The 19,352-nt window shown below is 49.1% G+C and overlaps 9 protein-coding genes across 9 annotated transcripts; 2 read left to right on the top strand and 7 right to left on the bottom strand.

Moving 5' to 3' along the window:
* Positions 1 to 182: 182 nt before the first annotated feature.
* Positions 183 to 1,462, bottom strand: N7447_007628 (FTR1 family protein; the record flags this gene model as incomplete). The annotated part of the gene is made up of 4 exons (XM_057231890.1): positions 183 to 705; positions 758 to 1,203; positions 1,257 to 1,378; positions 1,432 to 1,462. 4 exons carry the CDS (start codon positions 1,460 to 1,462, stop codon positions 183 to 185), a joined length of 1,122 nt encoding a protein of 373 aa, XP_057083655.1.
* A 682-nt stretch (positions 1,463 to 2,144) lies between these two features.
* N7447_007627 (multicopper oxidase) lies at positions 2,145 to 3,974 on the top strand (the record flags this gene model as incomplete). Its single annotated transcript, XM_057231889.1, has 1 exon — positions 2,145 to 3,974. The coding sequence occupies one exon, from the start codon at positions 2,145 to 2,147 to the stop codon at positions 3,972 to 3,974; it is 1,830 nt and encodes a 609-aa protein (XP_057083654.1).
* A 438-nt stretch (positions 3,975 to 4,412) lies between these two features.
* Positions 4,413 to 5,591, bottom strand: N7447_007626 (CRAL/TRIO domain protein; the record flags this gene model as incomplete). The annotated part of the gene is made up of 2 exons (XM_057231888.1): positions 4,413 to 4,744; positions 4,799 to 5,591. 2 exons carry the CDS (start codon positions 5,589 to 5,591, stop codon positions 4,413 to 4,415), a joined length of 1,125 nt encoding a protein of 374 aa, XP_057083653.1.
* A 252-nt stretch (positions 5,592 to 5,843) lies between these two features.
* On the top strand, positions 5,844 to 7,945 carry N7447_007625 (DNA-directed DNA polymerase alpha subunit POL12; the record flags this gene model as incomplete). The annotated part of the gene is made up of 3 exons (XM_057231887.1): positions 5,844 to 6,343; positions 6,398 to 7,700; positions 7,772 to 7,945. 3 exons carry the CDS (start codon positions 5,844 to 5,846, stop codon positions 7,943 to 7,945), a joined length of 1,977 nt encoding a protein of 658 aa, XP_057083652.1.
* A 318-nt stretch (positions 7,946 to 8,263) lies between these two features.
* On the bottom strand, positions 8,264 to 8,818 carry N7447_007624 (uncharacterized protein; the record flags this gene model as incomplete). Its single annotated transcript, XM_057231886.1, has 1 exon — positions 8,264 to 8,818. One exon carries the CDS (start codon positions 8,816 to 8,818, stop codon positions 8,264 to 8,266), a length of 555 nt encoding a protein of 184 aa, XP_057083651.1.
* A 2,268-nt stretch (positions 8,819 to 11,086) lies between these two features.
* Positions 11,087 to 12,905, bottom strand: N7447_007623 (translation initiation factor eIF2B subunit delta; the record flags this gene model as incomplete). The annotated part of the gene is made up of 3 exons (XM_057231885.1): positions 11,087 to 12,079; positions 12,148 to 12,776; positions 12,845 to 12,905. The coding sequence occupies 3 exons, from the start codon at positions 12,903 to 12,905 to the stop codon at positions 11,087 to 11,089; spliced, it is 1,683 nt and encodes a 560-aa protein (XP_057083650.1).
* A 408-nt stretch (positions 12,906 to 13,313) lies between these two features.
* Positions 13,314 to 15,412, bottom strand: N7447_007622 (kinesin-3 family protein uncB; the record flags this gene model as incomplete). Its single annotated transcript, XM_057231884.1, has 2 exons — positions 13,314 to 14,983; positions 15,055 to 15,412. 2 exons carry the CDS (start codon positions 15,410 to 15,412, stop codon positions 13,314 to 13,316), a joined length of 2,028 nt encoding a protein of 675 aa, XP_057083649.1.
* A 518-nt stretch (positions 15,413 to 15,930) lies between these two features.
* Positions 15,931 to 16,155, bottom strand: N7447_007621 (uncharacterized protein; the record flags this gene model as incomplete). Its single annotated transcript, XM_057231883.1, has 1 exon — positions 15,931 to 16,155. The coding sequence occupies one exon, from the start codon at positions 16,153 to 16,155 to the stop codon at positions 15,931 to 15,933; it is 225 nt and encodes a 74-aa protein (XP_057083648.1).
* A 1,946-nt stretch (positions 16,156 to 18,101) lies between these two features.
* N7447_007620 (YoaK family protein) lies at positions 18,102 to 19,008 on the bottom strand (the record flags this gene model as incomplete). The annotated part of the gene is made up of 2 exons (XM_057231882.1): positions 18,102 to 18,706; positions 18,813 to 19,008. 2 exons carry the CDS (start codon positions 19,006 to 19,008, stop codon positions 18,102 to 18,104), a joined length of 801 nt encoding a protein of 266 aa, XP_057083647.1.
* Positions 19,009 to 19,352: the final 344 nt, after the last annotated feature.

Raw genomic sequence — 19,352 nt, 5'->3', positions numbered from 1 at the left:
CCCTGCATGAAAGCTTAATGAGGATTGGTATGGTAAAATTACTGTATCAATTATGTACATACATATATGCAATTCATTTTTTCAATTTACAAAATGTAATCCCTCGTTTCATCCCTTCCTACCCAATGATCCTGCTCTCGCCCAACCCTCTCACCGTATGAACCCCGATATTGGAACAAAATCTAAAGAGTTAAAACACCAGTCTCTACACGCTTCTCTGAAACAGGAGCTCTTGCCTCCACGGGTGCTACCGGATCTTCATAGGGACGGCGCAGAATAAAAGCCCTAGCCCTGGCCTTGGCTCTTGCGACACTGTTCATGGCCGGATCAATGATAGGGATAGGCCCGCGCTTCTCACGGTAGAACATCAGTCCATAGCCTACCATAACAGTGACCCAGTATAAGTTGTAAGCGATCACAGAGCCGTAGTCGGCAGAATTGGTCCAACCGAAAAGCGCGTTGAAGATACCCCAACCGCCGCCACCTCCTATCAGCGGGTTACAGCAATTGACGTGCCAAACACTCTGTCGGATGTCGTAGGAACCAGCGCCAGAGCCAGTCTCTGCCGCGTCGCCTCCGATGGTGTGGTTCCAGGTGTTGTTCTCCAAGAACCAGACACCACGCGAGAAAAGACCAGCGGCAACGAGGTAGAGGAAGCAAGTGGAGATAATCAAGAATATCTGCATAGAAGTCTTGCGCCCACCTCTATCGGTATATTAGCCTTGTATCTTTCTAGAAGGCAATCGAATCAACTTACCGGTAAATAACATAGCCCACTACAAAACCGGCCAGAAGGCCGCAAAAGACGGCCAAGGGGAAGGAAGAAGCAGGAAGACCTAACCCAACACCACCAACATAAACAACAGCTTCGAGACCCTCACGGAGAACTGTGATAAATGGCAGGATAAACATGGCGTATTTCTCCAACCATCTCTTCACGCGACCCTTCTTTGTCTCGTTGGGATCGTGCTCGTGTTCGAGGGCCTTGGCGAGTTTGACACGCCATTTATCTTGAAGTTTAGACACGCGCAGAAGAGCAGCACCCATGATAGTGATGATGATCGCTGCGATAATTCCCAAAACACCCTCCCAAATATCTTCAGTGCTGGAGAAAGTGTCGGTTCCGAGGCCGTAAAACCCACCAATCATGCCCGCCCCGACTGCAATACAAATAAATAGCCCTAAGCCGCATCCCAGCCAGACCTGTTTCATTTAGCCTGCGAAATTGGATAGGATTGTTAGAGCCGGTCGCATACTTGCTTCGCTAATCGTTTATACGTCGGGCGATCTGTTTCGTAGAGTGTCTGCTTCAAGAAAGCCAATAGGACTGACACAACCACCGTCGTTTCAAGACATTCTCGAAAGCAAATAAAAAACACTTGAACCAAGTTAGTAGAAAGTTCCAAAAAAAAAGTAGTGCATGAACTATACCTGTGACAGCGAACACCTGGTTATTACCCATGGCGCAAGGTATGACTTGGGTTTCTCAAGGTTCAAAGAAGAAGAGATTCAAAGAACAAAGCCATTGGAAATAAAAGCAAGGGACCCGATAAGGCCCGTTATATTACCAAAATAGAGAAAGACAAAATTCAATTCAAAATTACAAGTGCAACAAGCCTTTGGCGATCCACTCGTATTTATCCGATTGAGCTTAGTTTTGTTGAGAGTTCCCCATATCAGAAGCTTCATTGGCAGTAGTGGATATCCCTTGAACACGAATGATCCACATGTTAGGGGTCTAGCCACCCGAATTCTGTTGAATTGCAAAGATACCCGGCCGAGCAGTCATGCCATGTTTCCTAATTTGGTAGGTGAGCACAAGTTTATGATAATTTGATTCGCTTACGATGAAATTAAGCGGACACACTATTATGTCCTATAACCGTGCCACCATGGTTGATCTGGAACTAAACCAATAGAATTTTGAAAAATTTCCACGTGTATAACCGATACCCGCGTTTACATCTGATTAGGATGAAAGATTGATTAAGATCGGTGACACACAGGGACTTCTCGTCCCCAAGAATTAGCTTTCCCGCTTATCAATCTCGTGCGCCATTTCCCAAGCTTGGAGTCTTTTTGTTTCTCTCTTTTCATCCGAAAGGCCGGGAATCTCCTCTTCCCCCTTGGAGAAACGCCAAATCATGGCTATATATCCTGGCGTGCTTTTCCGCCTCACGGCAGTGCTGCTTTTTGTGCAATTCTGTCAGGCGAAGACAGTGAATCTGGATTTTAACGTCACCTGGGTTAATGCGAACCCTGATGGCCTCCATGAGCGCAAGGTGGTGGGTATCAACGGCCAGTGGCCGCTACCCGTCATTGAGGTGGACAAGGGAGATCGTCTAATTGTCAACATGTATAACGGGCTTGGGGACAAGGAAACTTCTATCCATTGGCACGGCATGTTCCAAAATGGCACCAATAATATGGATGGCCCGTCCATGGTTACCCAATGTCCAGTACCCCCTGGTGCCTCGATTACCTACAACTTCACCATCCCCCAAAATGGTACCTACTGGTATCATTGCCATACCGACTCTTGCTACCCGGACGGCTACCGACAAGCTTTGATTGTGCACGATGATCAATCATATTTCAACGATATGTATGACCATGAGCTTACTGTTACGATGAGTGACTGGTATCATGAGCTTATCGAGGATATTCCGTTCATTCGTGTGGAAAACCCCACGGGAGCTGAGCCTGTTCCGGATTCCTTCCTCTTCAATGACACTTTGAACACCAACATTCCCGTCAAAGCGGGAAAGACCTATTTGATGCGGTTGATCAATATTGGTGCCTTTGTGGCGCAGTACTTCTACATCGAAGATCACACTTTCCGCATTGTGGAAATCGATGGAGTATACGTTGACGAGCAAGAGGCCGATACACTTTATATCGCTGTTGCGCAACGTTATTCTATCTTGGTCACCATGAAGAATTCCACAGATAAAAACTATCCGATCGTGACCGTTGCCGACTCGCTTCTACTAGATGTCATCTCGCCTTCTCTCCAGCTTAATCAAACCAATTGGCTCGAGTATAATAGCAAGGCGGCACATCCGCAAGCTGTGATGAAGGTGGACGTTGCCTCCGACCTTGTCCCATACGATGATATGAAGCTTGTCCCTCACGACAAGATGCCGCTTCTCCAAGACCCCGATATGACTATTGAGATCGACGTCGTGATGGACAATCTAGCTAACGGTGCGGGCTATGCGTTCTTCAACAATATCTCCTACACGCGGCCCAAGGTTCCGACATTATACTCGGTCCTTACATCTGGGGATTACGCCACGAACGCGGCGATTTACGGAGAATTCACACACCCATTCATTCTCGAACACAACGCGGTTATCGAAGTTGTCCTCAACAACCTGGACGGTGGTTCACATCCCTTCCATTTGCACGGGCACCAGTTCCAGCTCGTCAGTCGCACCCCTTCATATGGTCCTTCTTTCAATGATTACGCCGACGGTGACCCACTCCCTTTCAATGCCACCGAGACTCCGTCCAGTAGCTTCCCGAAATACCCTGCTCGTCGCGATACCTTTGTCGCACCACCCCAGGGCAATTTTGTTATCCGTTTCGTCGCTGACAACCCTGGGGTTTGGTTGTTCCACTGTCACATTGACTGGCATATGTCTCAGGGCTTGGCGATGTCATTCATCGAAGCCCCAAAGCAGATCCAAGAGCAAATGTCGCTGACACAGAGCGAAATCAGCATCTGCAAGGCTGGGAACATGTCTTACGAGGGCAATGCTGCCGCTAACACGGAAGACTTGCTTGACCTAACAGGTCAAAATAAGCAGCTTCCGTGGCTACCTGCCGGATTTACGGCGAGGGGAATCATCGCAATGGTTTTCTCCTGTGTGTCCGCCTTCCTGGGCATGGCATTCATCACTGTCTACGGTATCTCAGGCATTCAATCGAAGGAGGAGACTGCTGTAGTTACCGAGAGTGATAATTTGTGATTTTTTTGTACTTTAAAACAGGGGATTGATTGGTATATGTACCCCCTCCATTTCGGTTAGACATGCTATATAATCTGCCCACTTCATTATCTAGTTCACATACATAGTCTCCAGCCTAGGCATGGGCAAAGCCCATGCCAACATCTGTCTTTCTATCTTATCTCCTAAAAGATATAAATTGGCGTGTATGTGAGACAGGAAATAAGGAAGACAGAAGAAGAGAAATTAGTTATATAAAAATATGGGTACTCTATCGCTGAAGTATTGACAAAGATGATATGTCTATGTACGGACGGGCGTGTCGAAACAGAGCGGTATAGGTTAAAGAAGCCAACAGGACATCACCTCGGCGCTGTGAGAAAATCCCGGGAAGGAATGAATTGACGACCAAAAATCACAGATACAGCAAAATGTGCGCAAAATGATATGCTCTCCCATTCAAGCTTGTTCGCTAGCCTTGGCCTCAACCTGAGTCTGAGACAGGCTGGGGACGTTCGCGCCCTTCAGGTAGTTCTCGAACTCGCCGACCTGCTTGCCACCCTGAACCCAGCGTTCACGGTAAGCCTCACGTCGCTGGTCAGCCAGCTTGTTCAAAGTGGGCCAGTAGGATGCATGGTCGTAGCGGAATTCGACATCACCACCCACGGACTTCATAAGTTGGCCAGGCGGGACGTGTTGACGCAAGTCCTCGTTGAACTTGAGCTTCTCTCGGGTATTGGGGTCAATGAAGGGTGTGATCAATTTGAGGAATCCCCAGATGACGAAGGGCACTATGATGGGGAATTAGTAACTTATAAGATTGCCTAGGATATAAAGTCACTTACCGTTGATCACCAGAGCCCGACCAAGTCTCTCGGGGTAGTGGTTTTGCAAGAAGCTGAGCGTCTGCTTAGCCTGACCAATGCTTGCGTTCTGGCCGGACTTTGTCTCGTTGAAGTTGACAATCAGGGCAAGAGTCTCCTGGTCAGGACCCGTGAGATCAATGGCCCGCTCCAGCATGAAGACAAGATGCTCGAGCTGGCGGTCACTCCTCTCCGTGTTCTGATTGGAAGGCAATAGATACAGACATGGCCGTGTGTTGACATCATAGCCTAAAAGGACCTGTTTGCCCGTTTCATTCTCAATTGAAATGTATTCAGGTGTCAACTTCTTCAGATCGTACTCGCGGCGCCATGTGAGAGTGCTCTGGAGTCGGGTCTCCGCCTCCGAGACGTTCCACTTGGTTGCGCGTAGGTAACGCAGGAGACATTCGCGGGTCAACCACATCTTCTCATCCTCGGTTATGGGAGACGTTGGAGCATTTTTCTCGGCCTTGTTGGCGACTGTGGTCCATGATGAAGCAGATTTTAGCACAGCCTCGTACTTGGATTGTTGGTCCGGGGTAAGCTGCGCGGGAGCTGTCGGCTTGGCTGTGTCCAGCGGCTTAGCGAAAGGCTTCTGGATGAGACCGTCTGCGGCTGATGTCGGCAGCTCGAGGTCAATTGACTTCGCAATGGGAGTAGACTCGGTCTGGGAGTTCACGGGGGCTGATTGGGCCGGTGCCTGTATGTTGGTATCGGACACAGTATCGCCATTGGCGGGCGGTGCAATCGCAGTAGCACCTTCGGGGTTCGACATGATGGATGTAATGCAAATATCTAGAATTATAGAATTATGAATTACACAATGACACGTGGTACCCTAGAGAATAGAAGAATAAATCTAAGGGGCAAGCAAATCACGAATTGTCGCAACCGACAGGTCCACTCCGATCAAATGCTCGAATAATATTACCCCTTTAGGCCGCTTAGGTCAGCAACACGGTCTCACGCGTCTTGCGCGTGTCTGCACTTTCAATGTCCACCCATCCACGATACACATCTCGCCACAATGGACGCCGAGGCAGAGCTCAATGAGTTTTTTGCGGGCTCATTCCCCGATGGAATCCCCAAGGACATCCTTGCCGAGCTCCTCTCCATGTTGCGGGTGCATTCGATCTCCGCGGAGGAGCTCTTCTACAAATGGGAATCATACAGCATAAAGATGGGCGAGGGGGTGACATTGACCATGCAAACAGTGCGAGGCTTTAAGCAAGATGTCCAAGAAGCTTTGGAGCGTGAAACCCGTGACAAGGTTGGCCGACACACAGAGAAACGAAGCGCAAACATGGGAACCCCGCGGGGCGCAGCCGCAGCTGGCGGTGATATGTTTGGGATGCTCGATCAATTGACACCAACTGCCTCGAGTGTTCGAACTGGGAATGGATTTGGATCCGCAAAGCGCAAAAGCGAATTCACCTCTCCCGCTACACCAAGAGTCAGCAAGTTCGAAAAGTTTGGATCACAAGCGGGCACGAAAACACCCACTGGAACACCTGGCGATGGAATGCAGTAGGTGTTTTTCGGGTGTATATTATTTATTGAAAATGCTAACATCAGGAACAGAACAATCCCCTTCTCCGATCGACCGAATCCTGGCCAGACGATAGAAACCCTCAATGCGCACCTGTCCTTGCCAGAAACCCCAATGGCGCCATTTGCCGAGGCGCGCATTAGGCCTACGGCGAATACGGACCTTAAAAAGCTTGGCTACAAGCCCATGGGCATGAAATTGTCAGAAGCGTCGGAGATTTTGGATGATCGTATCGACGAGTTTGCGACTATATTCCAGGCAGAATTCAATTCAGACGATATTACATTCGGGAGTGCAGCCATTCAGAGCACAAGCGAGATTATTGCCGTCGGACGGATCGCTTCCGACAGCCTTGAGGGAAAGTTGAACCCAGCTTCCCTCGTACTTGAGACTTCGCGCCGCACCGGAGCCGGCAGACGAGTCCCCTTGAAGGTGGATTCGGTGCCCTCCGTAAACTTCTTCCCAGGCCAAATCGTGGCACTCCGAGGAATCAACCCCTCTGGTGAATATTTCACTGTCAAGGAAGTGCTCCCAGTTCCCCTGATGCCACCCGCCGTGTCTTCGGGTGTGGTACTGGATAGCATCAACGAACGGCTTGATGGAGACGCAAACCCACCGCTTAACTGCATGGTTGCGGCCGGGCCGTACACAGCGGACGACAACTTGGACTTTGAGCCACTGCAGGAACTATGTCGGAAGGCAGCCGAAAGCTACGCCGATAGTTTGGTGCTGATGGGACCGTTCCTGGACATTGAGCACCCTCTTCTGGCATCGGGCGATTTCGACTTGCCAGACATTAAGGGCCTCGACCCGGATACAGCTACACTGTCGGTAATGTTCCGACACTGTATCTCAGCGCCATTAGCACGACTTGCAGCGGCCGTCCCAAGCATCACGATCGTGATGCTTCCGTCTGTGCGCGATGCACTCAGCCGACACGTCTCCTGGCCTCAGGAGCAACTCCTCAAAAAGGACACCGGTCTTCCCAAGCAGGTCCGCATGGTCTCGAATCCCGTCACATTATCGTTCAATGAAATCGTTATTGGAATGTGCTCACACGATGTGCTCTCCGAGCTTCGCCGCGAAGAGGTCTTGCATGGCCGCCCCACAGAATACAACCCTCTGCTCACCCGTCTTCCCAAGTATCTCGTCGAGCAACGTCATTTCTTTCCCTTGTTCCCTCCGACCGCACGGTCAAACCTTCCAAAACCCGGGTTCGAAGGCGGCATGGCTACAGGCGCTATGGTGGATTTGCCCTACATGAAACTGGGCGAGTGGTGGAATGTCCGGCCCGATATTTTAATTCTGCCTAGTATGCTGCCGCCTTTCGTAAAGGTATGATATCCCGAGCCGAGGCTTTTTGTGTTGAACTTCCATCAACGGTGCTAACCTTATTATTTCTGCAGGTCGTCGATAGTGTGCTAGTCATCAACCCAGGCACTCTATCAAAGCGTCGCGCCGCGGGCTCGTACGCCCAAATGTCCATCCACCCCCGAGTGGTGGCAGAGGACGAGCGCGAACAGAAACAGCTGAGCCACAACCTGTACGAGCGGGCTCGGGTCGACATCAATCGTATCTAGGGGCATGTATAATCATATCGCATTACGCGCGGCGTTAATGCTCAGACTTAGCTAGGTCTGCAGCCATTTGATATTGGCGGTTCTTGGGACAAAATCGCAAATGGAAACGAATCAATGATCTTCAGATATATCACAACAGAAGGATACATCCAACGTGGGTATCATAACGAGGCTATCCAGCCCGAAAAAGTAAGCTCCGGTAAAAATGCAAGTAACACAAGATACCCATTTACCTACCAATACAGATAGGTAGAAAGCATTCGCAGCACCGACCCCAGTAAAACCAACACCACAAAGTCTCGGAAATCCTGATGTCTATCACCGCAACCCAATAACCCTGCGCCCACCCATCCTCCGCCCAGAATCCCTAACCCTAATGACAGGTGCCCCGGCCGCTGCCGCACCACCTCCACTACCGCGCAACGTAGCCCCAGGTCCAGAGGTCGCAGCCCCAGCACCACCAGCACCACCAGCACCACCAAGACCAGTCATAGGCCCCGCATCAGGTCCATGTCCTTCACCATTAACAAGGGCCTCAAGACCAAGATCGCGCCACACAGCCTCCCGTCTCCGCTCCATAGCGCGGGTAATTCCGAACGCGGCATGCTGGTCCGGGACGACGTCATCCTCATCTTCAGGGTTCGGGGGTTGGTATTGCGGTGCCACGTAGATGTCTTCGATTGGTAGGAATGAGGGAATTGTGGAGGGAGAGGTCGAGCCGTATGTCATGGCATTTGCGGCTGTGTTTATTGCTTCGCGGTTTGCGGCCGAGGTGCTGTTGGCGTTATGTGGGTCTGTTGTTGAGTTTGTGGCTGTTGAGGTGTGTGGGCGTGTGAATTCTTCGAAGAGGTCTGCTAGTCGTGGTTGATGCATGTGTAGATATGAGGCGGAGGAGTCTTTGCTCTGGTGGTTTTGGTATTAGCTGGGATTTGGTGGATTGTTTGGGGCATCCTGGGGGTTTGGGGTTGGGAATGTACCATTTTTGAGGGAGCTTTGATCTCTTTATTGAGATCTTGGCAGATGTGGGAATATTTTGTCAATGCACTTCTTAAGAGGACGCTCGCTGTGGCTTATCGTGTAGATGGTTGTTGACGGCAGAATAACCCTTGGGTGCACCGCCCATATCACGTGGATGACACTGTACCCACGTGCCTCAGAACCGGATAAACTTCGGATCACAGATCCCGGACTATAGATAGCCCGCAGTCTGGGGTACGACCCCACTAGTGGACCCTGTCCCACCTTTCCCTGCAACATTAACAAATAAACCTATTAACTAAAAATAAAACAGAGAACTACTAACTACAGGATTTTTATAACTTATAGTAAGTGTATTCCTCCTGCTCAACGGCGATGACTTGGACCTTGATCTCGACCTGGGTGACCGACCTTGATGCGAGAAGCGCTCCGAGGACAGATAATTCTCCCAGGTAGATAGGTACTCGAAGCCCCCAGTTACACAGTGGAAAATCTCATATGAAATGAGCCCTGATATATGCATTCGATGATTATCTTTAGACTCTTATACGGCTACGGTAGTCTGCAAACTGAGATATGGAGAGACATACATCAACATGTAGATGGTAGAATCCCGCATATACTACAGTGAGCTCAATGCTAGTCCAGACACCATACATGTGTCCATACATGTGTGATCAAGTATGCACTAATCTAGTCATTGTGTGAAGGTTATGCTATATACATATTCGGGCGAGGATACGGTCGAGGATAAGAGCAGAGTCAAACTCGACGTGGATATCTGTAAAGTAAGAAAGGCTTAGAGTGCGATTATCGCGATCAAGAGTAGACAAAGGTCACGTTACAAACGACTATTGGGAACAGGGATATTGGGCCTGATTCCTTTGCCTTCTGTTTTATACCTTTCTATCAATGTGGGGGTTTTTACTTGCAGGGTTGTGGTTTGGTAATGTTTAACATATATATTTTGCCTTTTTGAGCCCACTCGCTGCACATTATGGGTGGGAAATAGAATCGAGTCCAAAAGATTCATGGCACCTGTTAAGCTATCTAGTACAAGAAGAGCCGGTCTCCTACGTGCTCGTCCTCAAAAAGCAATTTAATAATTGATCCACTACTAAGATGATGTAATGAAAGGTAGGTCCATTCAAAATTCTCTACAAGGTGTTTGACATATGGTTTCTTTAGACCTCACCCCCTACCTATCAGTATTATAGCCAGAAGGATAAATATAAGCTAGCCACACGTGGATTTAAAAGGTGTTCGTGCAAAGCGACTTTTCCATGTATGTGATTGCCACAGTGACACAGTATGGCTAAATGCCTGTATAGCCCAGCCGGCCAACCCCAACGACCGACCCTATCGTTCAGGACCCCATTACTACTAGCCCTACAATATTTAGGTTTCATAGGAGGTGGGAAATAATAGTATAGAGGGTATGTTCATCGCTTTGTACAATATTACGATACTCTCATTTGTCGCGTCAACCGGGGGTTATATATCATTGCCGTTAGTTTTGTAGACCACAAAATGAAATGTTCATGTACCAGCTTGGAAAAAGGCGAGAAACAACCTGCTTCCCATGCCTAACTAGCAAGTACAAGAGGAACACTCGAGATAACTAAATGTACCCTGTCTGAAACTGGTGTGCCACCTTCCTAATTAGGACTGCCATAGTTTTTGACACTTCATGAGAAGAGCGGTAGGCAAAATCAGGTGTCAAGGCAGGAAACGGTATCTAATTAAAGGTGCATCTAAAGCGTCTGGGAGGGGTCCGTTTATTCAAGTACATATATCAACATCCTATATAAATTCGTGTAAGCAAAATTTGTTGCAAATTTCTGATGTGGTTGTGGGCAAGCTTTTTTTGTGGCGTTTTAAGTTCGTATAGAAAATCTTAGAAGCGCCCATTTCCAAGGTTATATTAATGTCCAAGTTAAACAAGCATAAGCGGAAAGATATACACCTATATAATCATGCAAACAATCCCAAATGTCGGTAAATGAGGATTCCAAAGAGAAAAAGATAAGAGAAACAAAAAAAAACCTGGAAATCACGACGCCTAGCCAGTCGGAACCATTATCATTGCTTTTGATTTAGATTACAGGTTCGATACGCTTTAGATTCATGACCATGCTGCAAAGTAAACAAGAAATTCATACATCACAGGTTTGTTACCATACGGTGGACAATCGGGACCGCACTGGGAGGAAGACTGCCCATCTCAGTAATAACCATGTCGACGTACTCAGCAGGCGTAACATCATACATGATGTTCAGCAGCTGCAAGTGAGGAGTGTTGTGCCAGTTCGCGAGAGGCGACGAAGAGGACTTGTGCGGGATAACAGGAGGTTCGGGAGCCGGGGTGCGGTTTGCGCCTTTCTTATTCTCAGGCGGAGGGGGGACATACGCATCTGCCGGGTCACGAACGACGAGGGACACAGGGGTGTTCATAGGTAGCAGCTCGTTGGCGTCAGCGATCTCGTTAACGACGATGCTGTCGAGGGCAACGCGGTCGGTGAACTTGATTGTCTCGCAGCAGACGATGACAGGGATTTCGACGCCACTGGCACGCTCCTTGGCGGACATAGCGACGAGGGCGGTGCCGACGCGGGAGTACAGGCCGCCGTTACTGGTCATGGCGTGGGCGCCGAGGAAGACCTTTGTGGCGTCCTTGATGGCGTGGGTGATGGCGTGGACAAGGGAGTATTGGACGTCGAGCCCGCACTTGGCGAGGTCGCGGGCGAGGCTCTTGCCCTCGAAAAGGGGCCTTGAGTCGATGATTGAGACGCGGAAGCGCTTGCCTTGGTTGTGTGCTAGCAGCAGTGTCTGCTTAACGATGCTGCTGCCGGCAAATGTCACGATCACGTCGCCGTCTTGGACCTTCTGTGCCGCGCTGTCGGCGATCACCTGGTCGGCAACAGTAATCTTCTCCCGGATGAAGCTGTCGATGTACTCGCAGAGGGAGATCTTTGCGCTCGCCTCGGGGGTAGAGGGGTCAATTCCGGCAATGAACAACTTCAAAGCACGGATGGCATTGCCCTGACTGATGGAGAGGGGTCGGCAGGTCGAGAGGTAGGTGATTTGGTGCGAGAGGTGTGTTGTCAGGTGGCGAGCCAGCGAGGTGCCCAGGGGAGTTGTGTATGATTCAATGACCTTTAAAAAGCGACTTGTCAGCACACAAGTTCATGTCTTATCGAGATGAAACAAAAATAACAACATACTCGTTTAAAAGCAATCAACGTTGCCACGCAGCGCGCACTGCTGCCACAGATAGTGTAGTCCATCAACTGCATACCCAGGGCCAGGATAGCATGGTGTACTTCCTTTGTGGCACCGGCGACAGTGACACGGCGCTGTTGTCCGTACAAATGCCCAAAGATAGCAACCTTCTTATCATCCTTCTTTTTCTTTTGCTCCACGAGAACGGACCCAGTTTGCGCAAGGGGACCCGAACCACGGCGCGGGGGCGGTGCTCGCGGTCCCTTCTGTGCAGAGCCAGGACCGGCAGCATCCTTCTTCGGTGTAGTTGGTGGACGAGCCTGGGCTCCGACACCAGGAATGGGAGTGGTACTGCTGGCGGCACCTCCTTCTTTCTCAAGTTTTTCTCGGATACGTCGGGCAGCCTTCTCCGCCTTGGCTTTCTTCTTCAACTCGGCTGGGCTGAGCGACTTGTCATTGGCGCCGTCTGTGGACGCGGGCGCATCTTTGGTGGGCTGGGTGGGTTTTGAGTTGCGGATCGGGAGAGTCTGCGGAGAGTTTTCGGTCGCGGGTTGAGCTTGCTCTGGTGCCGATGGGGCAGGGGTTGAGACTGGTGCGGTCTGCGCTGGATCGGAGGCCTCCGTCATCTTGTCTGTGAATTAATTCTCGTGTGAGAGTGGATCAGGTGAATGTGGTGGGGAGAAGGCAGGGTTGACTCACGGAAAAAGAAATGATGCCATAAGCGGCCCACTGAGCGCCGCAGCCCTAACTTGCGGTTCATCGCGGTACAATCAACAATGTGTATAATTGTTGAATTGCTTTTGAATAACTTCAGCGTCTATTTAGCTGAATACTAGTTTCCACACAGCAATCATTCACTACTTTAATTAAATGGCATGACCTCCATATAAGAGTGCGGCCTGAAAGAAACTCGTGATACCCAATGAGTAGGGTAGTTGGCATTGAAACATGCATAACATCAAGTGTCTCATTATTCATCGCTGGGGTTCGCTGTAACAGAAATAAGTACACAGGCCAAAACTAGTCTGGTCCCGATTTAAACAAGGAAGTCCAAACAAAGACTTCAAACATTTCAAGGGGCATCGCAGAAACGCAGACAAAGAGATCGCCGCCAACTCCATTCAATCCCTGTACACCCAAAAGATAAAAATAAAGGCATATTCACATATTAACGATTGCTGACAATGGTACCCAAGGCACGCCGTTTCCGTGTCGTGTGCTCCTCGATCGGACGGAACCGTTCATGGTCCGTGGCCAGCTTCCTCTTGAAGACACTCAGGTCACCAAGAAGATCATGCATGTGATTTTGCATTTGTTGGGCCTCTTCCTCGGTGACATCGTCAGTGATAGTATCATCATCCTCCCAGACGTCCATGTCAGATTCGGCATCTGACACCACAGGAGAGCCTTCGCGGTCTTCTGGATCATAACTGGGCGGTTGATTCTCATCCTGCAGAGATATAATGCTAGGCTTTCGCTGCTCGAGGGTAATGGCGGGGATTGGGTTCTTGAGACTCTCAACCGCGAGCTTGAGATGCATGCGCAAAGCGTCGTTTTCTGTTTGCAGCTGTCGAATTTTGCATTCACTGACCATCTTGTTCTCCTCCATAAGCCGTTGCATTTTCTCAACTTTCTGCTGGTACTCTTCAAGCCTTTCATCAGCGGCTTCGTTTGCCCGCTGGTTGACTGCTGCTTGGCTCACGCTGAGTTGAAGGGTGCGAATAGTCTCTGTCATCTCCGCAATCTGCTGATCACGCTCAGCTGCCGACATTTGATCTTGGTTGACCCGTGCCCGTGTCCGAATATTCTTGGCCTGGTCCGCATAACGAAGAGTCGAAAGTGTCTCTTCATAGTCGGCAGGTGCGATACAGGCAATCATCGCAGTCTTGGAATTGCCGCCTAGACTGTCCTTCAATAGCCATGTCAGGATCGAGTCACGGTATGGTACCAGCTCTTTGCCCTTTCGCGGGCCGCGCAGTTTCTTGGGATCTGCGAGCGCTGCGATGACACGTCCTAACGTGGTCAAAGACTTGTTGATATTTGCACCCTCACGAAGTCTAGCACCAGTCGCTTCGGTAGATTTAGCACGCTCGGAACCTGCTAGATCGACCAACCGAATCCGAGCAGTGCGCTCAGTCGTTTCATCGGTTGACAAGTCGTGGTGGATCTGTTTTAAAGTGATGGTAAAGACTGCATGAGATCGAGACGAAGTGTCGTTCATCTTTGTGCTAGCTGTAGTTCGTGAGACGTCGCCCTTTCGCATAAACTTCATCAATTCATTGTAGTTCCTTGCGGTGACTTCCGTCAAATCCTTGACATATGGGCCCTCTGACGGCGACTCCCGAATGCGGAGATAATGCGGGGGATCTGTTCGTGGGACCAAAAGATCGCGAACATGCTCGTTGTATACTTCGAAATACGACACTCGGACGTTGTAGCTGATATCGGGAGAAGGCGAGTTCTCAATACGCTGGAACAGATCCTCGCATGTTCGAGGAATCAATCCGGGCCTTTCTGGTGTTCCCATCATCGTGTAACTCTTTCCTGAGCCCGTCTGCCCATATGCGAAGATACACGTGTGGTATCCTTCGAAATTGTGATCCAAGAACTCTTCACCGAGAGCATTGTACACATCTTCCTGGTGTGCATAATGCTCATCCTCCTCATCATGGGACCAAAACGAGTTATCAAAAGTAAAAGATTTATCCTCCAAGGTCTTGCCGCGAGCCTGTGACTTGGGTTTTCCTTGATCGCCGGGTTTCGGTTTCGGTGCTTGAAGACATGTCATCTGCGTGCGCGGGTCCATCGAAATTAAACATTCTGCGTTGCGATCGATTTCTGGAAGAGGTCAGAATACAACCTCCACTTTCGGAGTATCGCGCCTCCCCGCATTCCTCCCAAACACCTACCTCGAGGTAAGAACTTCCGCACTCGCACGACGACGCGCACATTTCCCCCTGGTGTTGGACTGGCCATCCCATCTCTGGTACGTGATATTGCGAAATCCTCTCGCGCGCGGAAGGAAGGACTTGAAGCTGTGGATCGGAGTGTGGCGGCGGAAGCGGAGGTGGAGATAATGCTGGGGGAGGTGATTCCTGTGGCGGCCGATATGTCGGAAGAAGCGGCTGAAGATATCGAGCCTGGGCCCGGATGGCCGATGTGGTGATAGAAGCGCGGATCTAGCGCCATGTCCCTACTGTTGTCGCTCAATAGCTGCACCCAAGCGGTGACGGCGTCGCGTCGTCGATCAAGAAGAGAGTGGTACATGCAATGGGATTTACATTGAATGGGATTGACAAAGGGAAAACAAATGATTGGAAAGGGAATATGTAGACTGGAATGAGTGAAAGGGGGAGGGGAGGGGGTTCGGTACTGTTGCGCGTTGTTTCCTTGGGGAAGTTCAGTTCATTGCAAACACACGTTGTGAGTCTAGAGCATATTCGAAGGGAAAGAATGTATATAAAAAAAGAAAGAACGAGATTGGAATTGGAATTGGAATTGAAAATAATAATAATGTGATTTCCAAGGTTCTCCAGGGCTACGACATCAAAGTGTCACCGTCTATAAGATCCTGTTGCCATAGCAATAGCCCGCTAACTCCATATACTTATTCTGCTACTGAAACCTATTGAAACATATTGAAACCTGCAGTATATCCCTCTACTTCTGGAACATATAAACATGGAATATGAATAATTATTTGTTCATTTCTTGTGTATTTAAACACCATCCGTGTATCACATTCAGTTTATCCCCGGTGTACACAAAATAACCGCAATGCACATTTACTCTTCAAAGTCTGAAGTTTCGGCGGTCATAGCTTCCACCAAGTCGGTATCATCGTCTCTGAGAGGTCGAGGGTCGGGTACTGGGTTGCCGGAAGAGTCCATATGTTCACCCAAAAGTTCAGTAGGGCCCATGTCGCTGTGGGAGGCCTTTTGCGTGGCGTGGGTCTTGGCTCTGACGGAAGGGGCTTGCTGGCCTCTGTTTTCACCCTTTTCTTGAGGCATGGTGACTTAGTAATGTTAGCGAGAGTTCATATACAGAGCGCCGCAACCTCCACTATCATCTTCTCTTGACGCTCTTCTCATGGGTGGAAAGGGGTAAGGCTATAGCATACCAATAATTGTTTGGTAATCTGGTGTTAGTGAATTCGTTTGGATTGTGTGATGAAAGTGCTTGTGGTGACAACTGTCTCTATTTATGAGACTGAAGGTGGTGGCAATGATTCGGTCATGACGATGCATTTACTCACCACTTTTGGTCCTTCTCCGCACTTGCCATTCAGATGCATTTAGTTGTGCCACTGGTTCGATTATGTTCTGAGGTCTGATTCGGCGTGAGCCAGTCAATTGATGCTTTTTGTGGGCTGTGGTTGGTCTGAGGCAATTCCTGGAAGCTGGATATATGGATATGCCATCATAGGTCTTTTGCCACGAAGCTCTGTTTTGGCACAAAGTTTTGGTACTCCACGGATAGTACCTTCTTTATCCATCTTTTTGATGGCAACCGAAGCGCATTAATCCTGTTGGTCTAGTAACTACTGTTGAGGGCAAATATAGATGACGCCGAGACATCAGTTACCTGGGCAATGTTTGCGGGGCCCCAGTGTTTGCATGTGGTGATCTGGCAGAATTCCAAGCGGTGAGAGTCACTGACGGAGATTGAGAACGCTGTTTAGATATTCTGATATGAACCACTTACATTCTACCAAGCAGGAAAATACGATATCAGAAATTGAAATTGAATCAACGCATACTACATTGTATTCTTGACCCACGAGACCAATGAGTGGCGAAGAGTGAGGATCAACAAAACCAAAATCGCGTCCGAATATGGCAAGATGTGGGGTGTAGACGTCTGTGTGGGCATATGACTTCAAAGAAGGACTTGGTCAACAGTATATTGAATTCTCAGACAGTCGCTACAATCACAGACTGGTTCACTTGCTTTACTGTTGTGCTGAGCCGTTTATGGCGTGGTCGTGCGGCCCGACCCGGCTCAAATATTGTTGAAGCTCCGTATATTTGACAGACCGAGCACTTTGACATCTTTTATCTTGTCCAGGGCAAGCGAGGTCATACGTAACCGATCCTCGACTTTTTCTACGCAAGACCGCTGCACGGTGCTGCTAAAGGCCACAAGCTTCATTGTAGCAAATATAAAAACTAGCAAATTGTACGTGATCAGAATATTATTGCAAATAACAAGACGGGTATGCTTACCTGCAACGATCAACGCTGGAACTACGCCAGCCGTCCCAAGTCGTCTTTCCAGCAAGGATATTGCGACTACTATGTCAATCAATGAAGCCCACATTTCGTGGATTAATCGAAAGCGACTCGCAATCCGTTCGACATCAGTTCTCATCGGAGTGATTGCGGTAATCTGTAAGTCGATAGATTAACATGTGTCACCAGTTACATCAAAGACCAATGCCAGCCCACAGCCATTCCACCATAGGTAAGAGCGTACGATCCAATCAGGGCCTTGCCAAAATCCATGGCAGCCTCTGAATTCCTGACCCATGATACGGTGGCATTGATGAGACATGGCTGGCAAAAGGTAAAACTTGATAAGAATAGGCGTGGAATGACTGCTGAGATGAATAAAGGATAGTAAGCGTGCGAGATCTCAGTCGAAGCCAACCCTGGGCAGATCCTTGGCTACAATACGACACCTTTGCAAGTAGTCATAGTAATGAGAAAATGGTAGATATCTTTACTAGAAGAATTTGACAAATGTATACCTCTTTGCAACTCAATTCATGCTTGAAGCACTCTAAATTCTTTAGGTGCCTCGGATAGAGTCATATTCGTAGATATAACACTAAACACTCAAAGAATATCTATATTAGAAACTATTAACATTGATATATGCACATCGAACTTTAAGTCTACTCAATATCTACAACACCAGAGCAAGGCGACCCGTGCCTTCGAATATCCGCGCGAATCTATTTTGCCGGCGCGGCCTTCCAGAATAGCCACGCAATCGCAGCAACAAACTTCATACCAGCCGCCATCCACAGCGCAGACTGCATACCACCACTGCTACGACTCAGCCATCCACCGACAATAGCACCGATCAGCAGACACACAACGCCCCCGACGCGACGGTTGCGCTTAGCATTCGCAGTCGGCTTATCGATAATCTTCGGATCCGACGCAATGTCGAAGTAAACACTTGTCAAGACCACAGTCGGGATCTCATTGTAACCCAGGGCACGACTGCACGTCATTCCGCCAGCGGACTGGAAAGCCAACAGACCGATCGGGATCAACTCGAGGAAGAGGGAGCCGCCGTCCAGGACGGCGTCAGCGGAGGTGTGGGGGATGAGATCGGCTTCGATTAATGCGACAGCGATGACGATCATAATGGTCTGCACCAAGAATGAGCTGAAGAGGGTTCCGCGACGGAGGGCGCCGACGCTGCGCATCGCGATCGAGAAGATCATCGCGCCGAAGAAGAAGGATGCGATCGAGACGAAGGACTTAAGCCAGCCCCATGGCTTGTTGTTTGGTTGATTGGAGGCGCCAAGACCAAGGAAGATGGTGTTTCCTGTTTAGAAGGATTGTTAGCTTTTCTATTTTGTCTTTCGGAGATTTTTTGTCGCTTTGACTTGGCGCCTCTTTGCGGGAGAGCGACCGCTATCATGCATGCGTACCCGTTTGCATTCCGAGGAAACAGGACCACGCATTGTAGGCGCTGCTATCGCATAGACCGGTGAGGAAAGTGAGCATTAGACAGACGAGGTCTGCGTGTGTGGGCGTCAGGTTTTGCTTCCATCGTTGAGCGACGCTGGACTGTTTGGCAGGGACATTTGGGGCCTCGAGATCAGGGGGCTGTTCTGCCTTTTCCATTTTGACAGGATGTGAATGTGTACAGTGTACAGAGTATAGTGTACAGAGTACAGCCCTGAGTAATAAATAGATTGAGTCACAGATTTTTCCGCGTTCCTGGCCCGAGGCGACTTCCGAGGAAAGTTTATTTGTCGGGGGTTAGTCCGATTGCGGTCTTTTTGTAAACAGCCTTGACTTAATATCTTCACTATTTCTAATATTATAAATCCAAACATGTCAAACCCCTTTTCAATTCTGCTGCCTGAAAGCTCAGCACTCAATAGTGGAGAGTTCTGGTATAGGGCTGAATTAAGGTAAAGACCTTACCGGCTCTTACATTTTTTTTTTACAAAAATTACAGACAT

Source organism: Penicillium robsamsonii (genome assembly GCF_028829455.1).
Source record: "Penicillium robsamsonii strain IBT 29466 chromosome Unknown utg000004l_segment0_segment0, whole genome shotgun sequence".
Taxonomy (NCBI): domain Eukaryota; kingdom Fungi; phylum Ascomycota; class Eurotiomycetes; order Eurotiales; family Aspergillaceae; genus Penicillium; species Penicillium robsamsonii.
The sequence above is the reverse complement of the archived record's forward strand: the minus strand, read 5'-3'. Positions and strand labels throughout refer to the sequence as shown.